Source organism: Trichomycterus rosablanca, chromosome 8 (genome assembly GCF_030014385.1).
Source record: "Trichomycterus rosablanca isolate fTriRos1 chromosome 8, fTriRos1.hap1, whole genome shotgun sequence".
In the NCBI taxonomy this organism is placed as follows: Eukaryota; Metazoa; Chordata; class Actinopteri; order Siluriformes; family Trichomycteridae; genus Trichomycterus; species Trichomycterus rosablanca.
The window spans coordinates 6,048,391-6,060,621 of NC_085995.1; the positions used below are offsets into that span (position 1 = coordinate 6,048,391).

At 36.2% G+C, this 12,231-nt stretch overlaps 1 protein-coding gene across 3 annotated transcripts; it reads left to right on the forward strand.

The window, feature by feature from the left end:
• Nucleotides 1-727: 727 nt before the first annotated feature.
• On the forward strand, nucleotides 728-10,386 carry guf1 (GTP binding elongation factor GUF1). 3 transcript variants are annotated; one of them, XM_063000407.1, is made up of 17 exons: nucleotides 728-1,130; nucleotides 1,846-1,957; nucleotides 2,510-2,658; nucleotides 3,240-3,320; nucleotides 3,501-3,578; nucleotides 3,661-3,744; nucleotides 3,831-3,895; nucleotides 5,245-5,448; nucleotides 6,086-6,225; nucleotides 6,690-6,813; nucleotides 6,934-7,066; nucleotides 7,157-7,300; nucleotides 8,273-8,406; nucleotides 8,538-8,639; nucleotides 9,387-9,506; nucleotides 9,602-9,638; nucleotides 9,732-10,386. In XM_063000407.1, the coding sequence occupies exons 1-17, from the start codon at nucleotides 936-938 to the stop codon at nucleotides 9,858-9,860; spliced, it is 2,031 nt and encodes a 676-aa protein (XP_062856477.1). In that variant the 5' UTR covers nucleotides 728-935; the 3' UTR covers nucleotides 9,861-10,386. The 3 variants fall into 3 exon arrangements, with proteins under 3 accessions (XP_062856477.1, XP_062856478.1, XP_062856479.1); XM_063000408.1 differs by having other exon boundaries at nucleotides 1,849-1,957; XM_063000409.1 differs by lacking the exons at nucleotides 728-1,130; nucleotides 1,846-1,957 and adding an exon at nucleotides 2,001-2,027.
• The last annotated feature ends 1,845 nt before the right edge of the window (nucleotides 10,387-12,231 follow it).

Here is a 12,231-nt window from a genome sequence, read left to right on the forward strand (position 1 = left end):
GCTTTGTAGTATAATGTAACTTGTCATATTAAAAAAAAAACAATTTAACAGGACACAAATATGTATGTAGTGCCATTGACTTATAAGTATCTTTTGTTCAAAATTAGGCTGAAGCCCAGGTAAGCCCATGCATTAAATCGCCCATGCTTATACACATTGAACAGAATATTTATCAAGGTCACGTAACGTTTATAGAACGTTCTATTAACGTTATTGTGAGAACGTTTGCTCATAACATTAGGAGAACTTTCACGTAACGTTAGTGAAAGTTGTGGGAACGTTCCCTGTTAGCTGGGGAGAGAACACTTTGTAGTATAATGTATAATGCAACTTATAAAATGCAACATTTAAAGGGGGGAATAAATTTTAGACCACAGAAATGTATGTAAATCCATTGACCTCCAAGTTTTTCACAATTTACATTTAAGACATGTACTGTATGTGGATGTAATATGAAGATAATATAAACAAAGTAGTGATGTCTACATGATGATGGTGGTGATGATCATACTGTACTATTCACATCAGTTTCAAAAGTAATAAATTATTAAATTATCTAGATGTTTTATTTAGGTGAAGATGAGAGAACTTAAATATTTTTGGTTTTAGATGCAAATGTTAATATACTGTATTTCTGATGTGAATTCTCTCTCCATTACAGCAGGTGGTGTTATTGTTTCAGCTAGTGACTCTTTCACTCCACTAAAGTACCACACATAACCTTAACATGGCGACGTCCTGTAAACACGACTGAATCTCCCTAAACATATCATTCGGAATAGTCTGGGGATTACTTTTATCCCGGAATAGTCGAAGCCGTGTCTCAGTTATAGCTTAATAAAAGCACAAATGTATACCAAACCAAGAAAGCTGTATAAAGCTTTAGCCTGTGAGTGAGTTTAGCCTTTAGCTTAGCCGTTAGCTCACAGGGTGCAATGCAGCTGTTACTGAGATTCCTCAGTCCTGGTTTATCATTAGCCGGTCTCCTCCGTGATGTTAAAGTCTGCAGGATTAAGAGAAGAAATCATGGCTGCACTGAGTCCTTCACACTGATCAGACACAGATGGATGAAGACGGGCTGTATCTCAGCTACATGCTGTGTGAGGGAGCTCAGCTCATCTGCTGAGAAGGTAAATGATTCTTGAATCCCAAATGAATCTCCATTAGACCTACCACCATCACCGGTTCCCAACCCTGTGGTCTGGACCTCATGTGGGGTCGCCAGAGATGCACATAATAAAAATAATATATTGTTGTTTAATGTTAGAATTTCATTAACTTATTCACTTGGCAACTCGATTTAGTCATGAAAATAGAGTACATTATATTACCAAAAGTATGTTGACACCCCTACTAATTACTGATGGGACAAAAATGTATCGTAGGCCATTTAAAATGTCTTGTTCCAGGATGATTTGCCCCCTGGCATCAGCAAGGTCTAATGGTTTGATAAACTTCAGTGGTCTTTACAGGTCCTGACCATAACCCCAATGATGTTTTGTATCTTTTACACATAATACATTTACATTTTTGGCATTTAGCAGACTCTTTTATTCAAAGAGACTTATAGTACTGTGACAGTATTTTGTCTAAGCAATTGGGGGTTAAGGGCCTTGCTCAAGGGCCCAACACTGACAACCTGGCAGTAATGGGACTTAAACCAACGACATTTTGACTAGTCCAGTACTTTAACCACTAGGCTACAACGGCCTGTCTAGGGATAAAATTACAAAAATGTGGTTTTAATGTGATATGTACATAAATTCATATGTACATACTTGTATTGTTCAAATCATTGTTCATAAATTAGAATGTGTTTACAGTCAACTTTCAATTTTTTCCCAGCAGAATATGGACATGTCAAAGTTCCCTGTTGACAGAATCAGAAACTTCAGCATCATCGCTCATATTGACCATGGGAAAAGCACCCTCGCTGACAGACTGCTGGAGATGACAGGTGGATTGTGTCGTCCACTGCTTCACCGATCACTTTACACCAACCTTACCATGATGGCACTCAATTTAAGGTACACTATAAGGCCAAAAGAATGTGGACACCCCTTCTAATTATTACGTTCTGTGGTTTCAGCCCTTTGCTAACCAGATGTATAAATTTCAAAATTGTATGCTAAGAACTTTGTTGCAACAGTTTGGGAAAGGCTCTTTCCTGTTCCACCACAAAGTTAAAGGTTCAACATGTTTGTTAAAGAGGAACTATATAGTGCCCTGCACAAAGCCTTGTCCTCAATGAATTTGAACACTGATTGCAAGTCAAACCTTCTCATTCATAAGTACCTGACCTTACAAATGATTTATTGTTATACAGTAGATCCTAATTTTCTTTGGGAGGTTGACTATTTCTGATTGCATCTGTATTACCGCTCATGGATTTGGAATGGGGTGTCCAACAAGCTGATGATCAGGTGTCCACATACTTTTGGCTATATAGTGTGCATAATTCACTTTTATAATACACTTTACATTTTTTTTATAATTTTGTTTTGTGCAGGTGCCATTGCAAAGACTGAGAGGAATAAGCAGGTACTGGATAAACTGCAGGTTGAAAGAGAGAGAGGGATTACAGTGAAGGCTCAAACAGCATCTCTGTTCTATCAGCATGAGGGACAGATGTACCTGCTCAATCTCATCGACACACCGGTCAGAACCACAGCAAGAACATTATAGTTATACCAGCTAAACACACTATACACACTATTACACATTAATATTGTAGTGAAAGGAATACATTACATTTTAAACTATACTTTAACTGCTGCATTTCAGGACTGTTCCATGTGTAATATGCAAATTCTATTTCTGGAAATGTTGGGACATTGTGTAAAATGCAATAAAAACAAGAATCTGTTATTTTGTTTATTTTCTTGAACCTGAATTCAATCTGAATAGATCACATATAGGTCACTCTACAAGCTTCTCACAAGACTTTTAAATATGTCCGTGGGACTTTGTGCTCATTCATTCAAAAGAGAATTTGTATGGCTGGACTCTGGTGTTGGTCAAGAAACCCTCAATTAATAAGGCAGTTGTAGTTTAGTGATTCATGTATTGGACTAGTAATCAGAAGGGTGTCAGTTCTGTCACCAAATAAGGACCTTAACCCTTAATTGCTTGCATCTTATTCAGTCACAACTGTACATTACTTTGGATAAAAGTGTCTGCTAAATGCCATAATGTAATTGATTTTCCAGTTTATTTCAAAGCTCTGTGTGTGTGTTTAGGGCCATGTTGACTTCAGCTATGAGGTGTCTCGCTCAATATCAGCTTGCCAAGGAGTGTTGCTCATTGTAGATGCAAATCAGGTAGATCTGATTTTGTAGTTTTGTACTGCCCATTATGTTGTTTCATAATCTCTTACCTTTTCTAACATTTATGAACAGAAAACTGTCCATGAAGATGATGTTTTATATGGTATTAGATGCACTGATTATGACAACAGATTTGTAACAGTTGACATTTTCTTATGTTTGTCACAACTAAAGGGAATCCAGGCACAAACTGTGGCAAACTTCTACTTGGCTTTTGAATCTCAGTTAACCATCATACCCGTTATAAATAAAGTAAGTACATACTTAAAACGATTTCAGTCTGTTATTAGGCTGTTAGGACATTCTATTAATGTTTTTCTTATTTTGCCGTAAGATTGACTTAAAAAATGCAGACCCTGACAGAGTGGAAAAACAAATTGAAAAGATGTTTGACATTCCAAAGGAGGAATGCATCAGAGTAAGTATAAATTATAATGAAAAGGTTTGGATACAGGTTTGTTTTTGTTGGTACCATGTTTGAATGTTTTTGTGTATGATTCTTAGATTTCTGCAAAATTAGGCACAAATGTGGATCAAGTTCTCCAAGAAGTGGTGAGAAGAATACCTCCGTAAGTACAAAACTTTAAAGCAAGGGTTGCTTTTCTTACCTATAAGGTACTGTTGTGACTTTAGGTTTCCTAACAACCAGATGTGAGCATCATCTAATTTCACATAATTAATCAGTCTAGCTCTGCAAATGAATTATGAGTTGCTTATAACTTATTAGCTGTAGCTTCTATGGTTGGTACGAAAACCTGCAGTCACATCAGTCCTTTCTGGATAAGGTTGGACACAACTGCATTAAAGGCATTATTTCTTATTGTATTTGTGCCTGATATTGAAATAATTAAATATCTGCAAAGAAAATTTTTTTATAATTAAATGTCTATTTACCTTATTAATAAAACCAACTTTTTTAATGATTCAGGGTAGTAGTAGTAATGATTCAATACATTTAGATCTACATTCACTATTAAATTTTTCAATAGATTTCGAGTTTGTATTGATTAGTTTGGTTGTGAAGGATAATTATTAAACAACTTAGGAATAAAAAACTCAAACTTAACACAATACCCAGCTGTTATGATCATGGTTCATCGAGAGGCGTCGCACTTCTACTGCGCATTCATGTCGGCAACTTATGAAGCTTTACAACCTGAACTGGTTTTATTGGATTTGTTTTTAAGATACTGTACGTTGTTTTTACGATCTTACTCCTCTCCTTCACCGTCTTCATCTCCTTCACCTCCTTCACCGTCTTCATCTCCTTCATCTCCTTCACCGTCTTCTTCCACACAGATGACATGATCTCTCTTCAGGTTTTTGGTCTAAATGACTGTAAAACCTGTTTATGCTACTGTTAATTGCTGTCAAAACAGAATTAAAATGACTTTACTTTGCTACTACACTACATACACTACATAGTGTGGAGAAGCAACAACTGTTGTACCCTGTGTTGTGTATGTTAGAACATCATAGAGGAGAATTTGGGATTCGGTTATTGCTAGCGGAGCTAAAACTATTCCTCAGCGGTTTTATACTGTATACAGCAATGTCATTATAAAGTCAAAAGTAGACCAAATATTCACTAATAAATATCAGCAGCATCTTTTTTTAATAATACATATAAATGACTTGGTAGATTAGTTGTTGCAGCCCTTCTTTCTAGTAAAATTCTAGTGTTTCAAAATAACAAAATTATTATTTTATTGTTTTTATTATGCATAAAATTATTATTTTTTTCTTAATTCAAATTAGTTATCATTTATCTGTTGTTTATTAAGTAGCATGTCTGTTAGCTCATTTTACACTTATACACTTGTAATATTGCAGTCTTTTAAGTATGTTTCTCACAAATGTTTGTCCTTGAAGCTACATTTGACGTAATGCATATTCTCAAAATTGTCGTTTTTTATAGTCCCACAGCTAAAGTTGAAGAACCGTTTAAAGCTCTGGTCTTTGACTCTACATTTGACCACTACAGAGGTGTGATAGCCAACATTGCTGTCTTTGGTGGTCAGGTCTGTAAGGGGGACAGAATTGTCTCTGCCCACCTGGGAAAGACTTACGAGGTTAATGAATTGGGAGTGCTGAGGCCAGATGAACACCCTACTGAAAAACTGTAAGAAATCCTGCTTTATTTCAAGTCTTCATTTCAAAAGATACAACATAAAAGATACACTTTGATTTGATTTGAAGTTTTATGTGGTTTTATATACTATATACCTTTCTTTTCTGCCATCCAAGTTGTGCTGAAATCTTACACACCACCAAAAAATGATTTGCCAAAAAGAATGGGTCAAAACTGAATCACAACAATGTTGAAAGCTAATTATTTCAAAGCTTTAATTACTAACAACAGCTTTGGAACAAAGTATTAATGTCTTGTTTTAATAGTTATACTTTTTCATGCTTATAAATACATATTTCATTTATATTAATACAGTTATTACATTAGACCTTGACTGTTAATATGAAGTGGATGTATGCACTAAAAGTACGTATAATAAATAACAAATAATCACAACTTTCCTCAATTTACTATATTAATAAAATCTCAATATTGGATTTTCTTTTTTATCTCATACTGTTGTGTATTTAGGTTTAGTTTTTTTTGCCAGTAATCATATTATCTCTAGAACTCTATTAATAAAAGTTTACCTTAATACCTTTAAAATTTGCATAAATCAACGTTTCTGTAAACTATTGACTATTTTTGATGCTCTTAATCTGACTTTTAATCTGACTCTTAATCCCAGCTATGCAGGGCAGGTGGGCTATGTAATAGCTGGCATGAAGGAAGTGAAGGATGCACAGATTGGTGACACATTTTATCTCCAAAAACAGCCTGTGGAGCCACTGCCAGGCTTCAAACCTGCTAAATCCATGGTGTTTGCAGGTATCATTGTTATAAATCGATCCAACATAGTTTTAGAATAGATCAGCTATTTTTTTTTTTGCATGTTTTATACTAATCAATTTAGCTTGTCGTTAAGGTAGTTTTTTTATTTTATTTACAAGGACATCCCAAGATACTGATATGGGATTGTGTAAAATTGCCATTTTGTTAAGTGTTGTTTGCATAGAACACAAATGCAAACAATATAAACAGTGCAAACAAAAAGAAGTGTAATAAATACAATAGCTTACGATTAATTCAAGGAACACTTTTGGACCTCAAAAAATGAAGGGATTAAAAGACGCTACTGTATGTGTGTAGATGTAGGTAAAATGAACAGTGAGAAAAGAAAATACAAAATATTTTGACATATAAACAGCAGTTTAGGGTTTGTATAACAAACTCAGTTCATTATTTAAGCATGATTACTTACCTGGTAGTAAATGTGTCTGTTTCTGTTGTAGGTATATACCCTACAGACCAGTCGGAGTATCCATCTCTGCGCAGTGCTGTGGAGAAACTCACTCTTAATGACTCCAGTGTGACAGTGCAGAGAGACAGCAGTCTGGCTTTAGGGGCTGGCTGGAGGTGGGGTTGGAAAAAAAATTTATTCACATTTACATATCATTAGCACAGTGTTTCAACAGTGTTATATTGACACCAACAATAATTCTACTCACATGGCGTATCTGGTGCTTTTTATTTCAGGCTGGGCTTTCTGGGTCTGTTACACATGGAGGTCTTTAACCAGCGTCTGGAGCAGGAGTATAATGCCTCCGTTATAGTCACAGCACCCACAGTGCCATACAAAGCTGTTTTGGCCTCTCCTAAACTTATAAAGGTATGAATCTACACTTCATGATGAGTTGAACAGTTTCAGGGCAACAGTATAGAATGTGGATTAATCATATTAATGTGTGTTACTGTTTAGGAGTATGGAGAAGAGGTGGTGACCATTGTAAACCCAGCTCAGTTCCCTGAAAAGACTCAAGTGCTGGAGTACCAGGAACCCATGGTCATAGGAACTATTATCTCCCCTGATGACTTCACAGGCCAAATCATGAGCCTCTGTCAGGTATATCTGACACCGTCTTGAAAAAAATACACATTCATAGTTGTTGAAATGTAATTAGCAGATTGTGTTTTTACTTTCAAAATTTTACAAATTTACTTTCCACATAGAACGATCAAATATTTCAAGCGTTTACTTTTCTCTTGATTAATGAGTTGAAATGTCCATGTAGATTTATTTAGGGCTGCGTAATTAATGGGACTTGAGTAATAAAATAAAATCTTGAACACACACATAGGCTTTTTTAATTAGTTACATTTAATTAACTACAACCCAGGCCTCATCGACAAACTTATAAGCTGTCGACTTTATTGGCCAAAAAAAACCCAAAACAGTTATGTCAGTTTAAAGTCAAGCTTTTATGTTACTAGTTCTGTTACAAACACAGCAGCACAAGTTAGGGTGTTTTGTTTTTTGTTTTCAAATACTATATGTATTGGATCATGGGTGGCTTGGTGGGTAGCACTGTTGCCTCACAGCAAGAAGGTCTGAGGTTCGATTCCCAGATGAAGCGGTCCAGGTCCTTTCTGTGTGATGTTTATGACAAACTGGCTCTGGTAAAACTGAACAAAAGTAGCGATAAGCTACCAGACAAGGGCGAAAACGTACCTGAGCATGTGTGGTTCTTTTTGCTATTTTCCATCATCTGCTTTTGCCTGGGTGCAAGCCATTCATCCACTCGCTGTCATTTCCAGTCATGTCTGTTTAGATGCCTGGACAGCTGATAGCACCAAGATTCAAACCCAGAGCTCAGCATCAGTGCCCAAGCACCAGTCAGAGTTTCATTTCCTTCTAAATTGCTTTTGTTGTTTTTTTGTGTCACTTTGATTTTGATCTTGTGCTATGTTACCTGACAGTTATTGAATATTGTTTTTTATAGTTTATTCTGATATTTTTTCATTAACAGAAAGTGTGTAGTTTGTCTTTTATCTAAGGCAGTGGATCTAAATATAGTCGCTTCTTGGTTGCATCTAGAGCCGCAGAGCTGTTCAGAAGAACATGGTGTACATTGACGATCATCGAGTGATGATGCAGTACCAGTTTCCGCTGAATGAAATCGTAGTGGATTTCTATGACGAGCTAAAATCCATGTCGTCGGGCTATGCTAGGTAACGGTACTGATGAACTCTTAAGCAGATTTAAAGATAAAAGTGGTGTATTTGTGTTCTTACAGAGAATTAAACTGCCACTTAGTTCTGATTCAGCATTTTCACACCACAATGCAATTTCCTTTCTTTAGCTTAGATTATGAAGACGCTGGCTATGAACCAGCTGAACTGATTAAGATCGATTTCCTGCTCAATGGAAGACCGGTGGAGGAGCTCACCACTATAGTTCACAAGTAAGATACACTTATGGCCAAAAGTATGTGGACTCTTCTTCTATACATTATGTGTAGGTGTTTTCGTCACGCCTGTTAACAGATTAATTATATGCATCATTTTGTAGTAACACTTTAGGGAAGACACTTGCCTGTTTCAGCATGCCTGTGCCTTGCAAAAAGCAAGGTCTATAAAGACATGGTTTAATCAGTTCAGTATGGAGGAACTCCAGTGGTTTTTCAAACCCTGGGTCATGACCCTTGGGTGGGTCACCAGCCAAAAAAATGAGTCGCAGAGAAAAATAATAATAATTAAATTAATTAATTTAAACAAGCACATAAACACAAAATGCACTTGTACACAAACACCCCTCTTGGTGGCTTTACGTTACATCTTGTAAACCACAGTGGGACCAGATTAACACAATTATTATTTAGGTATATAGAAGTTGGTCCTCATTTGCTACTATAACTGACTCAATACTTCTTCAAAGCCCTTTCACTACATTTTGGAATATGCCTGCAGGGAATTCTTTCCATTTACCACAAGAGTATTAGTGAGGTCCAGTTTTAATTTTTGGATGGGAAGGCCAGTTTACAGATCTTGTTCCAGTTCATCTCAGAGGTTCTAGATGGGGTTAGCCATTAACTAATGGTCAATTAGAAGAAACTAGTCAAATTTTTTTTTGACATGCTATGCATTCGCACTTGTGGTCTACATCTTTCTGTCTGAGCTGTTATTGTGAATAAATGGGTGTAATGTTTCAGAGAGCGGGGCTATAGCATAGGAAAAGCCATGTGTGAGAGGCTGAAGGAATCCATTCCCAGACAAATGTTTGAGATTGTTGTGCAGGCAGCCATTGGGAGCAAAGTCATCGCCAGGGAAACGTGAGTATTGATGTTTCTTTTTAAAAAAGCTGAGAGGTTGTATGATATATTGTTGTATGATAAACAAATTTACATTTGTTTCCTCATTCCATCAGGATCAAAGCATACCGGAAGAATGTTCTAGCCAAATGTGTAAGTATCTTTTTTTTTTTTTTTACCTCATAGACCAAATGTTCCTGATTCGTTTGTACATTGTACTGACTGGTGTTGTGCTGATTTTAACAGTACGGTGGAGATATCACACGGAAAATGAAGCTGTTGAAAAAGCAAGCAGAGGGCAAGAAGAAGATGAGACGCATCGGAAACATCGACGTCCCAAAAGAGGCTTTTATTAATGTACTGAAAAGGAAGTAGGACTTTAACTATAGAACAATCGTGTATTCATCCACGTTGCAGAATGGATTGCCTGGAACTATGTGGCACATGCTAATCATGCTGCTAGAACATTAAAATGTGAATTCTTAATTTTTGGCTGTACCCATTTTCTTTTAGGCATCGATACAGCTATTAATTCTGGTCTGCGTACTTGATTAGGTACAGCTTTTATGCCAGATCCCCTTCCTGGTGCAACCGTCCTTATTTTTATTCAGTCTTGGGACCTGTACTGAGAGCGCATTGACAGCTGAAGTGCACCTTCCAATGGCTAGGTTGTTCAACCTCCTCAGACAAAGCCAATCATGTCTATGTGGACACAAGACCAGCTGATAGCACAGCTGAGATTCGAACCCTGGATCTTGGCTGTAGTAGGCTAGCATGTTTTACTGCTGTCTACCCAAGCGCCCAAAATGTTAAGAATTAATAATATACCTAAAAGTAAGACTAATTTTTACTATAATTGTTACATCTTGATCAATGCACAATAAACCAAGTTTACATGTTACATTTAGTCTTGAGTACTCAATGCAAGGTGTTGAAATAATTCACTGTTTTGATTCAAAGGAACTTTTTAAAATCAAACAAGCTTTATTTATCATTAAAATAGGCAAAACAGAAATGAAATAAAAATAAAAAGGCAGATTTTGCACTGAAAGGCAAATCTGGTAACAGTTGTTTTATGAATATTAATGAGGTCAATGCAAAACAAAAAACCATTATCGTATCGTCAGCCTTCATGTGTACAGTTTAATCAAACTATTTAAAATACTAAAATAAAGAGATGATTTAAAACTCGCTATAAGATTAATTATTACATGCAGGTATAAACAAACGAGATAAAAAATTAAGGGCTGTCAAGTTTACAGTAATATAACAGCAATAATAAATGTGTTTCAGCTAGAAAATATGTTCTATCCAAAAAGGCTCAGTTTAATGTAGAATGTTGAAATGTTTACTTTTCTGAATCAGGCTACTTCACAAAATGATCATGTAGGAAATACTTTCAAGTATCAAGTCTGATAATGTCTACAGATGTTCAAGAAGGAAAATAGAAAAAGAAAATAAACACAGTTAATGCTGGTCCCAAATACGTCAGTCATGCAAGATTTCAGAGACGACCTGCCGACTAGTGTTGTACTGTTCACTTCCGAATCTTCCGACCCGTAAGTCCTGGTGCTTCTGCTACAGCCCCAATTACAACAGAGTAGAAGGAGGAGGGTCATCTAGGGTCAAGAGAATTCAATGACTAATCTGACAAGAATGACTGACCATGAGCTACAGGATTGTTTAATGATGTTTACGCTCCTGCAGCAACCCAGTCAGTCTAACTTTCTTTCACTACCCGCTTCATCCTGGTCAGGGTTGTGGTGGGCTCAGGGCCATGCAGGAATGTTTCCAGCATAGTGTGTTTTCCAATTTTAAGTGTCTAAACCTTTTCTGTGCTTTACTGCACCATCAAGCAAATCAAAACTAAACAGACGCTAATGTTAATCACTAATCAGTTCAAGTGCTTATTTCATAAAATGTTAGTCCAGGACTGGGGTTGGAAGACAATTATCGTAAAAACCAGAATGAAGGAGTGGAGAACCTTTAGTGTACATGCAGTTCTACCTTTAAAATCTCAAACCTTCTGTGTACATGTAGTTCTAACTTTAAAACCTCAAACCTTTATTTAAACCAACATAAACAAAACAAATGATTCTGATCAGTTTTTAGTCCCAGCAGGTTGATACTAAATTCACCGCATTGAAATAAAAACCATAACAAAATCCTTAATGATGGAGTGTATTAGAGTTTCAGATTTCAAAAGAAAAAGTACCAAAAGTACCTCAAGGAGTGCAAGATGGATTTTACACAAATGTAAACGTCATTAATTGTAACCACGCTCGCGTGACCTTTTTATTGTACAAGTAACGACTTCTGGTTATATTAAATGATCTGTAAGGAAAATGAATTGTATTTGACCTAAAATCTAATACAATAGTGTTTTACATGAAGGATGAACTTTTCCTTTGTAACAATAAGACACCAAATTGTATTTAAAAAACTAATTTAATAAAACTAACCTGGCCAAAAATGCACCACGTGGTGGTCTTTATAATACTGAACCACCTAATAGTTTCAAGTTAGCCAACAGTATCACTCATGTAAATAAAATATGCTTGGCAGATTAACAGATGTGATGCAAAGACATCATTTACATCACAGGCACCTTGTATTCGCTCAGTTTAGCCACCTGTGTTCGGCTTGAAGGCTGCTGTCGTCTCTGAAACCTGATTAAACCCCTGCAAACCAAACTGACGCAAATCCCTTTTCATTCCTTCAAGACCTGAAAAACTGTCCGTACACA